Genomic DNA, 14,582 nt, shown 5'->3' with positions numbered 1-14,582 from the left:
CATTTCCTAATTTTTGTTGCTATTGAATTTGTTAATATACTTGTTTTGCATGCAACAACCTTGACAAACTCTTATTTCTAGTAGTTTATAAGTTTATTTGTATTTCTTTTTTCCTTTCTAATCTTTAAAACTTTTATTTCTTGTTCTTGTCTTGTTATACAAGCAAAAAGTTTTATACAATGCTGAACAGAAGTGGCCATAGAAGATACTCTTATTGTGTTCCTAATCTGAAATGGAATGCTTTCAACATTTCATAATGATACATAATTTTTGCTATAGGTTATTTGGTAGCTGCTGTTACCAGACTAAAGAAGTTGCTTCCCAGGGAAGAGAACAACACTCACTGGGCTAGGTGAGAGGCGGGTGGAGGGGAGGGGAGGGGAAGGATGGGGGGTGTGGAGGGGTGGGGTGGGGAGGATGGGGAGAGATAACACCAGGAGAAATGCCTGATGTAGGTGATGGGGGTGGGGTGGGGGGGGATGGAGACAGCAAACCACCATGGCATGTATGTACCTATGCAACAATCCTGCAGGATGCCGGATGTGCACATATACACCAGAGCCCAACATACAATTAAAAAAAAAAATTAGTTTGCTTCCTCCATCTAGTTTACTAGTGATACTAATTATGAAGCAATGATTAATATTATTTTAAAAATTCTACATTTATTGAGATGATCATAAAGTTTCTTCCTCAAACCAATTAACATGATAAATCTCATTAAGAGATTTTCCAACTTTAACCATCCTTGCATTCCTAGGATTAATTCAATTTGGTAATGGTGTATTTTTAATAGGTATTTCTGGAATCAGTTGCCTACTGTTTTATTTAGGATTTTTGCATATGTATTTAGAAGTCAGATTAGGCTTTAATTTTTCCTTCACATACTATCCTTATCTGATTTGCCATCAGAATTGTTACACTTTGCAAAATGAGGTGGGCGGTGTTCCCTCATTTTATATTCACTGGAACAGTCTGTTTTAGATAACGATGATCTGTTCTTCTAAGTCTGGGTCTAACTGGCAAACCTTCCGGGCTGAATTTTTTTCTTTTTCTTTTTTTCGTGTGGAGGGTAGATTTTAAAACTCCTAATTCAAGTTATAAATCTATCAAAAAAATGTACTTCTTCTTAAGTAGTTCTGTTAAGTTATATATTTCTAAGAAACTGTAGTTTAACTATGTTTTCAGTTTTCTGATTATGGGTTTTAAGTAGAAATGTGCATAAATGACCCTGAGAACTTACTCTGTGTAGTCTGGACAAGACGCCCACTAGGACTGGTGGCACCTTCTCCTAAAGAGAGAGACTGCACCCAAAGTTCAGCTTCCCGCAGAACCAGTAGCTCTCTTCCTTTGGCAGGAGGGTTTGCAGCTTGCTACAGCACCCCAGGTGCAGGGCTTTCACAGCATCTCCAGTAAACAACAAGCACTTAAATACAGATAACTCATGTAAGCAGTCTGTGTGCCTCTCACAAAGTTAATTCTCATGCCTGCACTGATAGAAGATAGAAGAGCCTGGGGCCAGTGATCCCCCATGAAATGTAAACCCACTGTGAGTCTGGCTCATCACCCTGGTCCTGCCATAATTCTCTGTGAAATAATGAGAGGACAGTGATTACATCTCAAATGGTAGTTTATATACCATTGGTCATCTGTAATTGTTCACTCTTTTTCTCTCTCTCTCTATTAAATGCACTAAAGGTTTGTCATGGTTGTTTTCACATTTATTTTGGAATAATTTTGTTATATAGAAAAGTTGCAAAGATAACACAGAATTTCCATATAACCTTCAACCAGTTTCACTAATTCTGACATTTCATATAACTGTGCATTTGTTAAAAGAGATTAACATGGTTTAGCGAAGTGGCTCATGCCTGTAATCCCAGCGCTTTGTGAGGCAGAGGTGGGTAGATCACCTGAGATCAGGAGTTTGTGACCAGCCTGGCGAACAGGGTTCTGAAACCCTGTTTCTACTAAAAATACAAAAAAAAAAAAAAAAAAAAAATTAGCCGGGCATGATGGCAGACGCCTGTAGTCCCAGCTACCCGGGAGGCTGAGGCAGGAGAATTACCTCCCAGGAGGTGGAGGGTGCAGTGAGCCGAGATAGTGACATTTCACGCCAGCCCAGGCAACAAGATCAAAACTCTTGTCTCAAAAAAAAAAAAAAAAAAAAGAGAGAGAGATTAACATTAGTGCAACACCACACTACAGACATTCAGATTTTTCTTTTTCTTTTCTTTTGGGGGGTAGGGGACAGAGTCTCACTTTGTCACCCAGGCTGGAGTGCAGTAGTGCAGTCATGCCTCACTGCAACCTCCGCCTCCCAGGCTCAAGCAGTTTTTTTAAAAAATATTTTTTATTGTACTTCAGATTCCAGGGTACATGTGGAGATCATGCAGGATTGTTGCAGAGGTACATACATGGCAATGTGGTTTGCTGCCTCTATCCCTGTCACCTATATCTGGCATTTCTCCCTATGTTATCCCTCCTCAACCTCCTTACCCCTCACTGTCCCTCCCCTAGTGCCCACCAACAGACCCCAGTGTGTAATGCTCCCCTCCCTGTGTCCATGTGTTCTCATTGTTCAACACCCGCCTTTGAGTGACAACATATGGTGGTTGACTTTCTGTTATTGTGTCAGTTTGCTGAGAATAATGGTTTCCACATTCATCCACGTCCCTACAAAGGACATGAACTCATCGTTTTTTAATGACTGCATAGTATTCCATGGTGTATATGTGCCACATTTTCCTTGTCCAGTCTATCATTGATGGGCATTTGGGTTGGTTCCAGGTCTTTGCTATTGTAAACAGTGCTGCAATGAACACATACATGTGCATATGTCTTTATTAAAGAATGATTTATAATCCTTTGGATATATACCCAGTAATGGGATTGCTGGGTCAAATGGAATTTCTATTTCTAGGTCCTTGAGGAATCGCCACACTGTCTTCCACAATGATTGAACTAACTTACACTCCCACCAACAGTGTAAAAGTGTTCCTATTTCTCCACATCCTCTCCAGCATCTGTTATCTTCAGATTTTTTAATGATCGCCATTCTAACTGGTGTGAGATGGTACCTCAATGTCGTTTTGATTTGCATTTCTCTAACGACCAATGATGATGAGCATTTTTTCATATGTTTGTTGGCCTCATCTATGTCTTCTTTTGTAAAGTGTCTGTTAATATCCTTCGTCCACTTTTGAATGGGCTTGTTTTTTTCTTGTAAATCTGTTTTAGTTCTTTGTAGATTCCGGATATTAGCCCTTTGTCAGATGGGTAAATTGCAAAAATTTTTTCCCATTCTGTTGGTTGCTGATTCACTCTAATGATTGTTTCTTTTGCTGTACAGAAGCTCTGGAGTTTAATTAGACCCCATATATATATTTTGGCTTTTGTTGCCAATGCTTTTGATGTTTTAGTCATGAAGTCCTTGCCTATGCCTATGTCCTGAATGGTTTTGCCTAGGTTTTCTTCTAGGGTTTTTATGGTGTTAGGTCTTATGTTTAAGTCTTTAATCCATCTGGAATTAATTTTAGGTGTCAGGAAGGGGTCCGGTTTCTGCTTTCTGCACATGGCTAGCCAGTTTTCCCAACACCATTTATTAAACAGGGAATCTTTTCCCCATTACTTGTTTTTGTCAGGTTTGTCAAGATGGTTGTAGATGTGTGGCATTGCCTCCAAGACCTCTGTTCTGTTCTGTTGGTCTATATCTCTCTTTTGGTACCAGTACCATGCTGGTTTGATTACTGTAGCCTTGTAGTATAGTTTGAAGTCAGGTAACGTGATGCCTCCGGCTTTGTTCTTTTTGCTTAGGATTGCCTTGGCTATGCAGGATCTCTTTTGGTTCCATGTAAAGTTTAAGGTGGTTTTTTCCAGTTCTGTGAAGAGGGTCATAGGTAGCTTGATGGGGATAGTGTTGAAGCTATAAATTACTTTAGGCAGTATGGCCATTTTCACAATATTGATTCTTCCTAACCATGAGCATGGAATGTTTTCCCATCTGTTTCTTTCACCTGAGCCTCCCAAGTAGCAGGGACCACAGGTGTGCACCACCATGCTTGACTAATTTTTAAATTTTATGTAGAGATGGGTCTCACCTTGTTGCCCAGGTTAATCTCAAACTCCTGGACTCAAGCAATTATTCAAATTTCACCAGTTTTTTCACTAATATTATTTTTTCTGTTTTAGGATCCAATATAAGATACCACATTGCATTTAATGTCATCCTGTTTAATTTTTTAAAACTCAATTGTATTGAAAAAAATTAACATATTGTAAAATTTACCCACTTAGAGGATATAATTCAGTGGTTTTCATTATATTTACAAAATTGTGTAGTCCTTACCATAATCTAAATTTAGAACATTTTCATTACCCCTAAAAGAAACCCTGTAGTCATTAAGCAGTCACTCCCCATTCCTCCCTCCTCCAGCCCTGGGCAACTAATCTTTCTATCTCTATAGATTTTCCATTCTGGACTTTTCATATAAATGGAATCATGCAATGTGTGGTGTTTTATGTCTGGCTACTTTCACTTAGCATGTTTTTCAGATTCATCCATAGTGTAGTATTTATCAGTACTTCATTCCTTTATATTGTTGGATAGTATTCCATTGTATAGGTATATGGCATTGTGGTTATCCATTCACCAATTCATGAGCATTTGGATTGTTTCCATTTGGGAATTATTATCAATAATGTTGCTAGAATCTCTGTTTAGCAATCATCATGTGGATATATGTTTTCACTTCTCTTGGGTATGTACCTAGGAGCACAATTGCTTGGTCTATGATAACTGTGTTCAACATTGTGAGTAACTGCTGAGGTGTTTTTGAAAGTGGTTATACCATTTTACGGTCCACTAGCAATATATAAGGGATTCACTTTTTCCACATCCTCATCAACACTTTTGTTTTTAATATAGCCATCCTAGTGAGTGTGAAGTAGACAGCTCATCATGATTTTGATTTGTGTTATTCTTATGACTAATGATGTTGAACATCATTTCATGTGCTTATTAGCAATTTGTATATCATCTTTAAATAAATGTCTATTCAAAATCTTTGCCGAGCTTTTAATTGTATTGTTTTCTTATTTTGAGCTTTTGTGGGGTTTTTTTGTTTGTTTTTGAGACAGAATCTGGCTCTGTCACCCAGGCTGGAGTGCAGTGGTGTGATCTTGGCTCATTGCAACCTCTGTATCCTGGGCTCAAGCAATTCTCCGGCCTCAGCCTCCCAGTAGCTGGGATTACAGGCGCACAACACCGAGCCCGGCTAATTTTTGTATTTTCAGTAGTGACAGGGTTTCACCACTTTTGGCCAGGCTGGTCCTGTACTCCTAACCTCAGGTGATCCACCCACTTCAGCCTCCCAAAGTGCTGGGATTACAGACATGAGCCACCATGCCTTGACCTTATTTTGAGTTTTTAAATTCTTTATATATATTCTGGATGCAAAGTCCCTTTTCAGATATATGATTTTCAAGTATTTTCAAATATTTGAAAATGTTTGTCAAAAATCAATTGACTATTAATGTAGCAGTTTATTATTGACACATTATCTTGATTTCTATAACTTTGTAACAAGTTTTAAAATAAGAAAATGTAACTCTTCCAACTGTTTTTTTCTAGATTGTTTTGTCTTTCCATGTCATCTTATTTTAAATTTTTTCCATTTAACCACTTTTAGTTTTGGGATTTTATTTATTGTTTCTTAGTTTTCTATTTCATTCATTTCTGTTTTTATTTTTATAATTTCCTAGTTTCTACATTCTTGGGTTTTCATGTTTGTTTTATAACTGTAAAAATGAACCTTTATTTTATTACCTTCAGTACTTTTTTTTTTTGAGACAGGGTCTTGTTCTGCCATTCAGGCTGCAGTAGCGTGGCATTGTCATTGCTCACTGCAACCTCTGCCTCTCAGGCTCAAGCAATCCTCCCACCTCAGCCTACCACGTAACTGGGACTACAGGTGCACGCCACCACACCTAGCTAATTTTGGCTGGAATGATATATTTCTTAGAAGTACCCCTGTAGTTAAGCAACAAATGACTGTGTTTAATTTAAATCCATGTATTTAAAAATAGTTTCTCAGATATAAGACATAAAAAGTCAACCATACGCTGTTCACAATAGGCAAGCTTAAAATCTAATGATCTGGAAAGACTAAAAATAATGAAATGGCAAAATAATTACCAGGTAAATATTAATTTTAAAAACTGATAGCATAGGATTTAATAGCCACAACAGAGGCCAGAACACAGTGTAATTATGTTGATATTAGACAAAAAAGATTTAAAAGTATTTAGGGATAAAGAAAGCGCAAAATGAAAACATGAACAATTCACTAGGAATATTCAGCAGTTCTGAGTTTCTGTGCAACAACTAACAGCATAATTGACAGAAAGAGATGGAAAAAAATGAACAAATTCACAGTCAGTGTGGGGTAAACAAAAATAGAATATGAAAGGTTTGAACAAGACAATTTTCACAACTCAGCATATTTCAAAAAAAGTCAAGATTTTCTGACCACAATGTACTACAATTTGAAATTAGTTAGCAAAAAGATAGCTTCTTAAAAAAAAAAAAACTTTAAAAAAACACTTCTGAAGTATTTGCATGTCAAAAAAGAAATCAAATGAAATGAGTACATACTTAGCACTAAAGGAGTGTGACTATAATGCGTAATAAAATCTGAGGGGTGTAGCTAAAGCAGAACTTGAGTCATTTGTGGATTTAACTGCACACATTAAAAAAGAAAGAAGTGGCCAGGCACAGTGGCTTATGCCTGTAGTCCTAGCTACTTCGGAAGCTGAGTTGGGAGGATAGCTTGAGGCTGGGAGGCAGAGGTTGCAGTGAGCTGTGATCGTGCCACTCACTGTACTCCAGCCTGGGTGACAGACCCAGACCCTGTCTGAAAAAAAAGTCCATCTCTATAAATTGTACAAAAATTAGCCAGGTGTGGTGGCATGTACCTATAGTCCCAGCTATTTGGGAGGCTGAGGTGGGAGGATCTCTTGAGCCCAGGAGTTCAAGACTGAGTTGTGGTAGACCACTGCACTCCAGTTGGGGCAACAGAGTGAAAACATCAACATCATCATCATTATCATCATCCATCACTATTAGCAGTAGGAGTAGTATTTTCTACTAATGTTTTCAGTGCTTACTCAGGTTTACTCACATTTGTTATTTTTTTTGAAGATCATTCGTTTTTGCTTTCTGCATCTTTCTTCTGGTTTTGATTTTCTCCTTCCGGAAGTAAAATATTCCCATGGTAATATATTCTGGAAGGGTCTATGAATGGCAAACTCAGTCTTTGCCTAAAAATGTCTTTTTTTCTGCCTCACTTTTGAATTCTAGTTTAGCAAGTTATAAAATTCTAGCCTGTCAATTATTTTCTCTTTATTTTGAAGATATTTTCTGCTGTCTTCTGGTCTCTCTGACTGTTGAGTATTGTGCTGTCAACTTAATTTTTGATTCTTTATAAGTAGTCTGTCCTTGATCTCTGGTTGCATTTAGGATCTTTGCTTTGTTTTGTGGTCTACAGTTTTCTTGTTATGTCTAGTATAGATTTATTTTCATTTCTTATCCTTGGACTCAGTACATGCTTTTATTTTGCAGATTCTTTTCTTACAATTCTAGAAGAGTCTTTGCTGTTTTCTCTTTCGATACTACCACTTCACTATTCTCCCTATTATTGTTTCTGGAATTTCTATTAAATACATATTGGACTATCTCATTTCTTGTGCCTCATAACCTCCTTTTAACATTTTCCATCTCTTTATCATATTGCTACCCTTAGCATAATTTTCTCAGATGAGACTTCTCATTTACTAATTCTCCCTTCAACTTATTTTTCAGCTCCCTAACTTTTTAATTTAATATTACTAGTTCTCCTTTCTAGACATTCTAGTTCGTTTCTGTTAAAAATACTACCTTTCTTTTTCTGTTTCTTTTTTTGAGACAGAGTTTCACTGTTGCTCAGGCCTGCGTGCAGTGGCACAGTCTCAGCTCTCTGCCTCCCAGGTTCAAGCAGTTCTCCTGCCTAAGCCTCCCCAGTAGCTGACATTACAGGTGCACACCACCATGATCGGGTAATTGTTATATATTTAGTAGAGACAGGGTTTTGCCATGTTGGCCAGGCTGATCTCGAAATCCCGACCTAAAGTGATCCACCCGCCTCAGCCTCCCAAAGTGCTGGAATTACAGGAGTGAGCCACCACACCTTCCCTACCTTTCTTTTTTTGTTGCTGTTACAATCGTAGCTAAAACGTTCTCTATGCAAAGCATGTGTGTACTCTTCTCAGCACTTTATATACATTAAAACACTTAATCCTTACAACAACCCATTGATATAGATACCATTAGTATCCCTACTTTACAGGCGAGGGACCTGAGGCACAGAAATATTAAGTGACTCACCCAAGGTCACCCAGGTGGTAGGTGATAGTGATGAGAGTTGAACCCAATACTTCAGCGTCAGTTTCTCTCCTCATAACTACCATGCAACAGTGCCTGTCATAAGGTTTGTTCTTTTCTTGGTGTTTTAAATACATCTTTTAGGGCTTTAATAATTTTAAACATGTTTATTTTACATTTCCTTTCCAATTGTCCTTCTATGATATGAAGTTTTAGGGAATCTTTTAGTGCTATTTATTGTGCCTGCTGACTCTTAAGAAGGATTTTGTCCTCCTGCATTTCATAATTTGTGTTTGTGAGTTTATCTTCAGAGAAGCTTGTTTTTCTGTAAGAATCCGTGTGGCCTCGGTTGTAGATGTGTACCTCAAGAGCAGTTTTGCATTTGCTATAGAAAGATTACCACCCCTGGACCTCTTTTTTGGCTGTTTATAATTTTGGAGGACATTTATCATCATGGTTCCTGGACCACTGCACATTTGAATCTCCAAATTTGAGGTAGAAACAGACTCTGAGAATTCATTTCTCAAAGGACATTTTTCCCCATCCAGACAGAGGCACATAAATTTTTTTTGTCTCTCTGTGCCAGTGAATTGATGGTTTTCCTAATCTGCTCTTTTCAGTGTAGGTGTAGCCTTTTAAAAACTGCTGCAGTTTTTTAACTAACCCCAGCTGTGGCAGCATCCCACATCCTTACCACTCACTTCCCTCTTTGTTACTGACACACCTGGAGACTTCCTTTCTCTCTTGCCAGTTCATTCATGCGTTTAAAATAATTTTTGCTGTATTTTGTCAAGCATTTTAAGGCAGTATGGCAGGAGAGTTTTCAGACTGTTTTCCCATACCTTCTTTTAAGAAAAGTAGGAGTCTCATTCTACCCTTTAAAAAAGGTATGATGTTAATTATTTTCTCTTGGTAAGAGTTATAAAAAATTGGGGACATGCATAGAAGTGTTGTGAAGAAAATGCAAACTACCCACTGTACCACTCCCTAAAAATGGCCATGATTTATATGTTTTCTCCTTTTTGTCTTATATGTGTTTAGATATACACACACATATATGTGTTTGTGTATATATGTGTACTACATAACTGGAATCATGTGTGAACAACTGTTTATGTGTGCCATTTTTCACCCAATAGTGTGTTGTATTTTTTGTACATCATTAAAATTCATTAAAAAACAAACAACTGAAGGAAAACTTCTGTCTTAGAAGCTTAAGGATAAATGGGGGGCATCTTCCTGCCTATATTTGATTGGCTGTTCTGCTAATCTACTCTTCTGCTCCTAGCAACCTAGAAATAAAAAAGGGAATAGCTACACTAAGAGCCCTAGAATCCTAATTAATGTTGTGCCGCTGATAGATGCCTTACATTTAAAGCAAGATCATGTTGTTTCTTTCCCACAGAAATGATTTTCATTGACTACTCTGAATAACTTCGTATTTCCGGTCTCCAATTTGCTGCAATTAAATCTTAGCTACTCCCCCATTCTAGCTTTCTTGTTGAAAATTGCTCTCTGAGCAAAGCCTGGAATGTCTGAAGTCATCCCCCAACACAGTTGCTAGCGATGGGCTGTGAAATAACGGAATTTAGCAGCAAGTCTCTCCATAGGCCATGTATAAAAAGGATCTGAAACCCAGGCTGGGAATGACAAGTATGCAAGAAGGAATGGCATTCCCCTGCCCGCCTTCCAAAAGCAGTTTGGCTTCAGGAGAGTGGGCGTGTGTTTCACTTGGTCTTGCAAATGTAGGTCTAACTTTGTCACCGCCTTTCCGTCTGCCCTCCAGCATCTGTGCCCAGTTGACGTAATGGCTGTGGAAGGCAGCTTGAACATTACTAAGGAGACAATCTGGAAATTGCGAGAGGCAGGCAAGGTCAAGGATGGAAAGCATTCTTTGGAGACTGGGGTTCTCAGCTCACAGTAAATGAGAAATTAACTCAAACTCATGCCATACAGTGAAATTATATGTATGTGTGCATTTCCTAGAAGTTACCCTATGGCCCTTCCCAGTTAATTAGCACTATGCCATGTCTTGGCCAAATGAATTTGAGTTCCAAGTTAGGTTCTTGAGACTCAAATTCGTTCCAAGTTAGTTTCTTCAAATTGGTAGTAGAAATCATAGCCTTAAAATATAGTTTATTAAAAATTAAATTTAGGGCCAGGCACAATGGTTCCTGCCTGTAAATCCAGCACTTGGGTAGGCTGAGGTCGGAAGATTGCTTTAGCTCAGGAATTTGAGACCAGCCTGGGCAACACAGTGAGACCTCATCTTCACTAAAATAAAAAAATCAGCCAGGCATGGTGGCACATACCTGTAATCCCAGCTACTCAGGAGGCCGAGGCAAGAGGGTCACTTGAGCCCAGGAGTTTGAGGCTGCAGTGGGCCATGATCATTCCACTGCACTCCAGCCTGTGTGACAGAGCAAGACCCCCTCTCCAGAAAAATGTTAAATTTAAAATCTTTAAGAAACAACACTTTTGATTTACAATTGCCAGAATTATGAGAAAAAGAATTTCAAGTTTCAGAATTTTGGTGTGTACAATAGAAAATGAAAGCACAAATCTTATGTTGTCAACAAGATACTAGAAACAGATTAGAAGAATAACTAGACAACTCTACTTCCTGTAGATTAAAGGTTGCCACAACTTTATTCATATTTTTATTTTTTAACAAATTAAAAAACTGAGATGTCGATTCATTTCTAAAAGGGACACACAAATGTCTGATGGTGGCCCAGGAGGGCTGTCACTTAGAATCAGGCAGGTGCAGAGTGGCCTGCAGAACACGATGACCTAGCATGATACGGGACGCATCACATCTGGGTGACACCTCTCTCCAGGGGATCTGCCTGGACTAAATACCTCTCCTGGGCCAGGATGCCCAGCAAGCCCCGAGATGCCTTCTGAAGAGAAGGAAGTATGTGAGAGTATCCTGAGTTGACTGAGACCGAAAATACCTGAGAAAACCCTGAAATGACCAAGTCTATCTGGAGCTTACTTGATTGTTTCTCAGCCATCAGGTAGAATGAGGTCTCAAAAGAGAAATGAAATGTGTTACAAGAAAATAAAGCTCAATTGCTTGCCTATTTGAGTTTGTGGACTGTGAAAATCTTGCCCACCAAATCATGAGAAGCAACATGAGGAGCCTTTTGATAACTCTGCAGGTAGGTGGGCATCTCATAGAATCCAAGGGGAAAGGCATGGGCTGGGCTGAGAAAGAACCAGGAGCTGGAAAGCCACTGGGATCTTTTCTCAGCTGCCATGGCTGCTTCTTACTGCATATCTGTTTCTGTCTTGAGGCCCATCTTTCTCCATGTCTCCCATCTGACAGAATATAGTGGCACTGATGCCTAAGTTATATGATAGAGTTTTAGCCATATAGAGATTATACCTTTCTGTATCATGGCCTCATTCCCAAATCCCTTTTTTTTTTTTGAGACAGTTTTACTCTTGTTGCCCACGCTGGAGTGCAATGGCACAATCTTGGCTCACTGCAACCTCTGCCACCTGGTTAAAGCAATTCTGCGGCCTCAGCCTCCCGAGTAGCTGGGATTATAGGCACGTGCCACCATGCCTGGCTAATTTTGTATTTTTAGTAGAGATGGGGTTTCTCCATGTTTGTCAGGCTGGTCTTGAACTCCTGACCTCAGGTGATCCACTTGCCCCGGCCTCCCAAAGTACTGGGATTACAGGAGTGAGCCACTGCACCCAGCCTCATTCTCAAATTTTGGACAAAAATCTGATTGGCCCACTTTAGGCCCATGTCTGTCTTCATCCATTCAATCAATGGTGTCCTGAGGGGCACTGGCCTGTGGGACAGACATGCAATGGGTTCATCATTTCAAGTTAGGGGACAGTCCCCAGGGAATTAGAAATGGCTGTGAGCTGGGAGAACACCATAAAGATGATGACTTCTCAGTCACTGTGGGACCTGTGGAAAAAATACCTCACTTTTCCCATCTACGAAGTAGAAGGAATAATATCTGTAATATTCCTATTTTTAAGTGAAGGCAAAGTGAATTAACATGTATTGACTTCTCTCCATATAGGAAGTTAACCAATTTAACTTAGCACATCTTGAAAACAACCCTAAGAAGTGGGCATTTTAATTTCCATCTTTATAGATAAGGAAATTGATGCATGCGGAGGTTAAATCTCATAGCTAGTACATGGCAAAGCTCAGATCTAAACCCAGACAGAGCACATGCTACAGCCCAGGGAAGCAGCTGTTACTAAGATTGAGATAACGTCTCAAAGCCATGCATTACGTTCTCAGCTATTAAGAAACTGCCAAGGACGGTATCTTACATGTAGTAAATGCTCAGAACTGGAAGTCTCATTAATAAGAGCACCCTCCCGTCAATTGCAGCAGAAGTCTTATCATCACAGAGTGTTTCACTCACATTAATCCACTAAACACCTCTGGGAAGTGGGCACCCATCTCCTCTGGAGAGGTTCCTGCCAAGACACATTTTAGTACAATGAAAAGGGAGATGAAAAAAGCAGCTTGTATCTGTTTTAACGGTAATTGACCTTCAGCCACCATTTTGCTGCAATGGATTAGAGAACTTCTAAAGCTTCTATCCTGCTTCATGTTGACGTGTGAATTTGCCACCTTAGGAGCCTGTCCTCACAGTCTTTAGGACATATTTATGTGCTCTGATCTGGCCTCCTGATGCCAAATATAACTCTTTTTTATTGGTACTGAGCTGATACACAAAACTCAGGCTCTCTTTGCGATTGTTTGCTGAATTTGTTAACACCTACTATATTCTCAGCTTTGAGAACAGTAAACCTCTAAGATACAGTGCAAGCCTCTGAGAGCAAACAGTCTTCTCTGTGCTATCAAACAGCTAAGAACTTGGTCATTAGGGAAATGCAAATCAAAGCCACAATAAGATACCTCTTCATACTCAGTAGGATGGCTATAATACTAATAATTAAAAACAAAACAAAAGACAAAAACAGAAAAAAATACGTTGGCAGGTGTTAAAAAACTTTAGACAAGTAAAGTTTTTACTTTACTAAAGTTTTACAAGTAAAACTTTAACTTCGTAAAGAAGAATTTGAATATGGGGCAGCCTCTAGAATCAGGGCTTCTACATGGTCAGCTAATATTTACGGATTAAAAAAAGGAAAGTAACATACAAAAAGTGGAAGTGAGATACAGAAACAGCTGGATTGGTTACAGCCGAGCGTTCGCTTTATTTGAATATGGTCTGAACAGTTGGCTGCCTGTGATTGGCCAAACTAAGCCCTGTAAAGAAAATGAGTATTTTCGGAAAAATTGGTCGGAATTCTGTGATTGGTGCAAGTGTAGCTTACAACAGTCTGTTTACACATCCAGTTAGGTTGTAATTTAACCAGTTAGGTTTTAGTTACACCTTTAGGCTGAACTTAAATATGTAAGGAGGCAGGTTCACGCTAAACTAAATTGAACATAGTGATGTGGAGAAATTGGAAAAAACACAACTAAGAACCAACTTTCAAGTCACCAGTCATGTCTAGCTTGGATGAAATTAATGCATGTTCACTTGAGAGTATTAGTTGAAACTTCCTATTATTCAGATCGGTTTGGTTGGTGGCCAACTTGCTTTGGTTAAAGATAATAGGATCAAGGCCAGGCGCGGTGGCTCAGGCCTGTACTCCCAGTACCTTGGGAGGCCGAGGCGGGTGGATCACGAGGTCAGGAGATTGAGACCATCCTGGCCAACATGGTGAAACCCCGTCTCTACTAAAAATGCAAAAAAATTAGCCGGGCATAGTGGCGCACGCCTATAGTCCCAGCTACTCAGGAGGCTGAGGCAGGAGAATTGCTTGAACCCAGGAGGCGGAGATTGCAGTGAGCTGAGATCGCGCCACTGCACTCCAGTCTAGGCGACAGTGTGAGATGAAGTCTCATACTGGCATGTAATGATCATCCAAACTGGGACAATTGTTTCCAAGACAAATGCAAAAACAGAAAGGACACTGGGACAGAAGGCCAACCCACGGCTGCCTTTGCCGGAGAGGCACCAGTAACATACTGACAACCAGAGGACTGACTTTTTCTTTACCAAATCAATCATGGTACATTTTCTGATTAATCTATTTAAACTGTGGGAAAAATATAACAATGGCCTAATGGTAGAACCAAGGGATACATACTGGAATTTACTAAGAA

The 14,582-nt window shown here is 39.3% G+C and overlaps 1 protein-coding gene across 2 annotated transcripts in view; it reads left to right on the top strand.

The window, feature by feature from the left end:
- The window catches only part of PLEKHA8 (pleckstrin homology domain containing A8), a 97,203-nt gene that overhangs the window by 74,031 nt on the left and 8,590 nt on the right, over window positions 1-14,582 (top strand). The window contains exons 13-14 of one of the 2 annotated variants that reach the window (XM_054237128.2): window positions 280-352; window positions 2,924-9,603. The exons of the other annotated variant lie outside the window; for it this stretch is intronic. Of the exons in view, the coding sequence (XP_054093103.2) occupies window positions 280-352; window positions 2,924-2,963 (113 nt within the window). The 3' untranslated portion in view covers window positions 2,964-9,603. Of the gene's footprint in view, window positions 1-279; window positions 353-2,923; window positions 9,604-14,582 lie in introns of those variants that run through there. 2 annotated transcript variants of the gene reach the window in all.

The sequence above is a fragment of the Callithrix jacchus genome, chromosome 11 (genome assembly GCF_049354715.1).
Source record: "Callithrix jacchus isolate 240 chromosome 11, calJac240_pri, whole genome shotgun sequence".
Lineage (NCBI taxonomy): Eukaryota > Metazoa > Chordata > Mammalia > Primates > Cebidae > Callithrix > Callithrix jacchus.
Note: the sequence above shows the minus strand (reverse complement) of the source record. Positions and strands in the feature narration are given on the sequence as shown.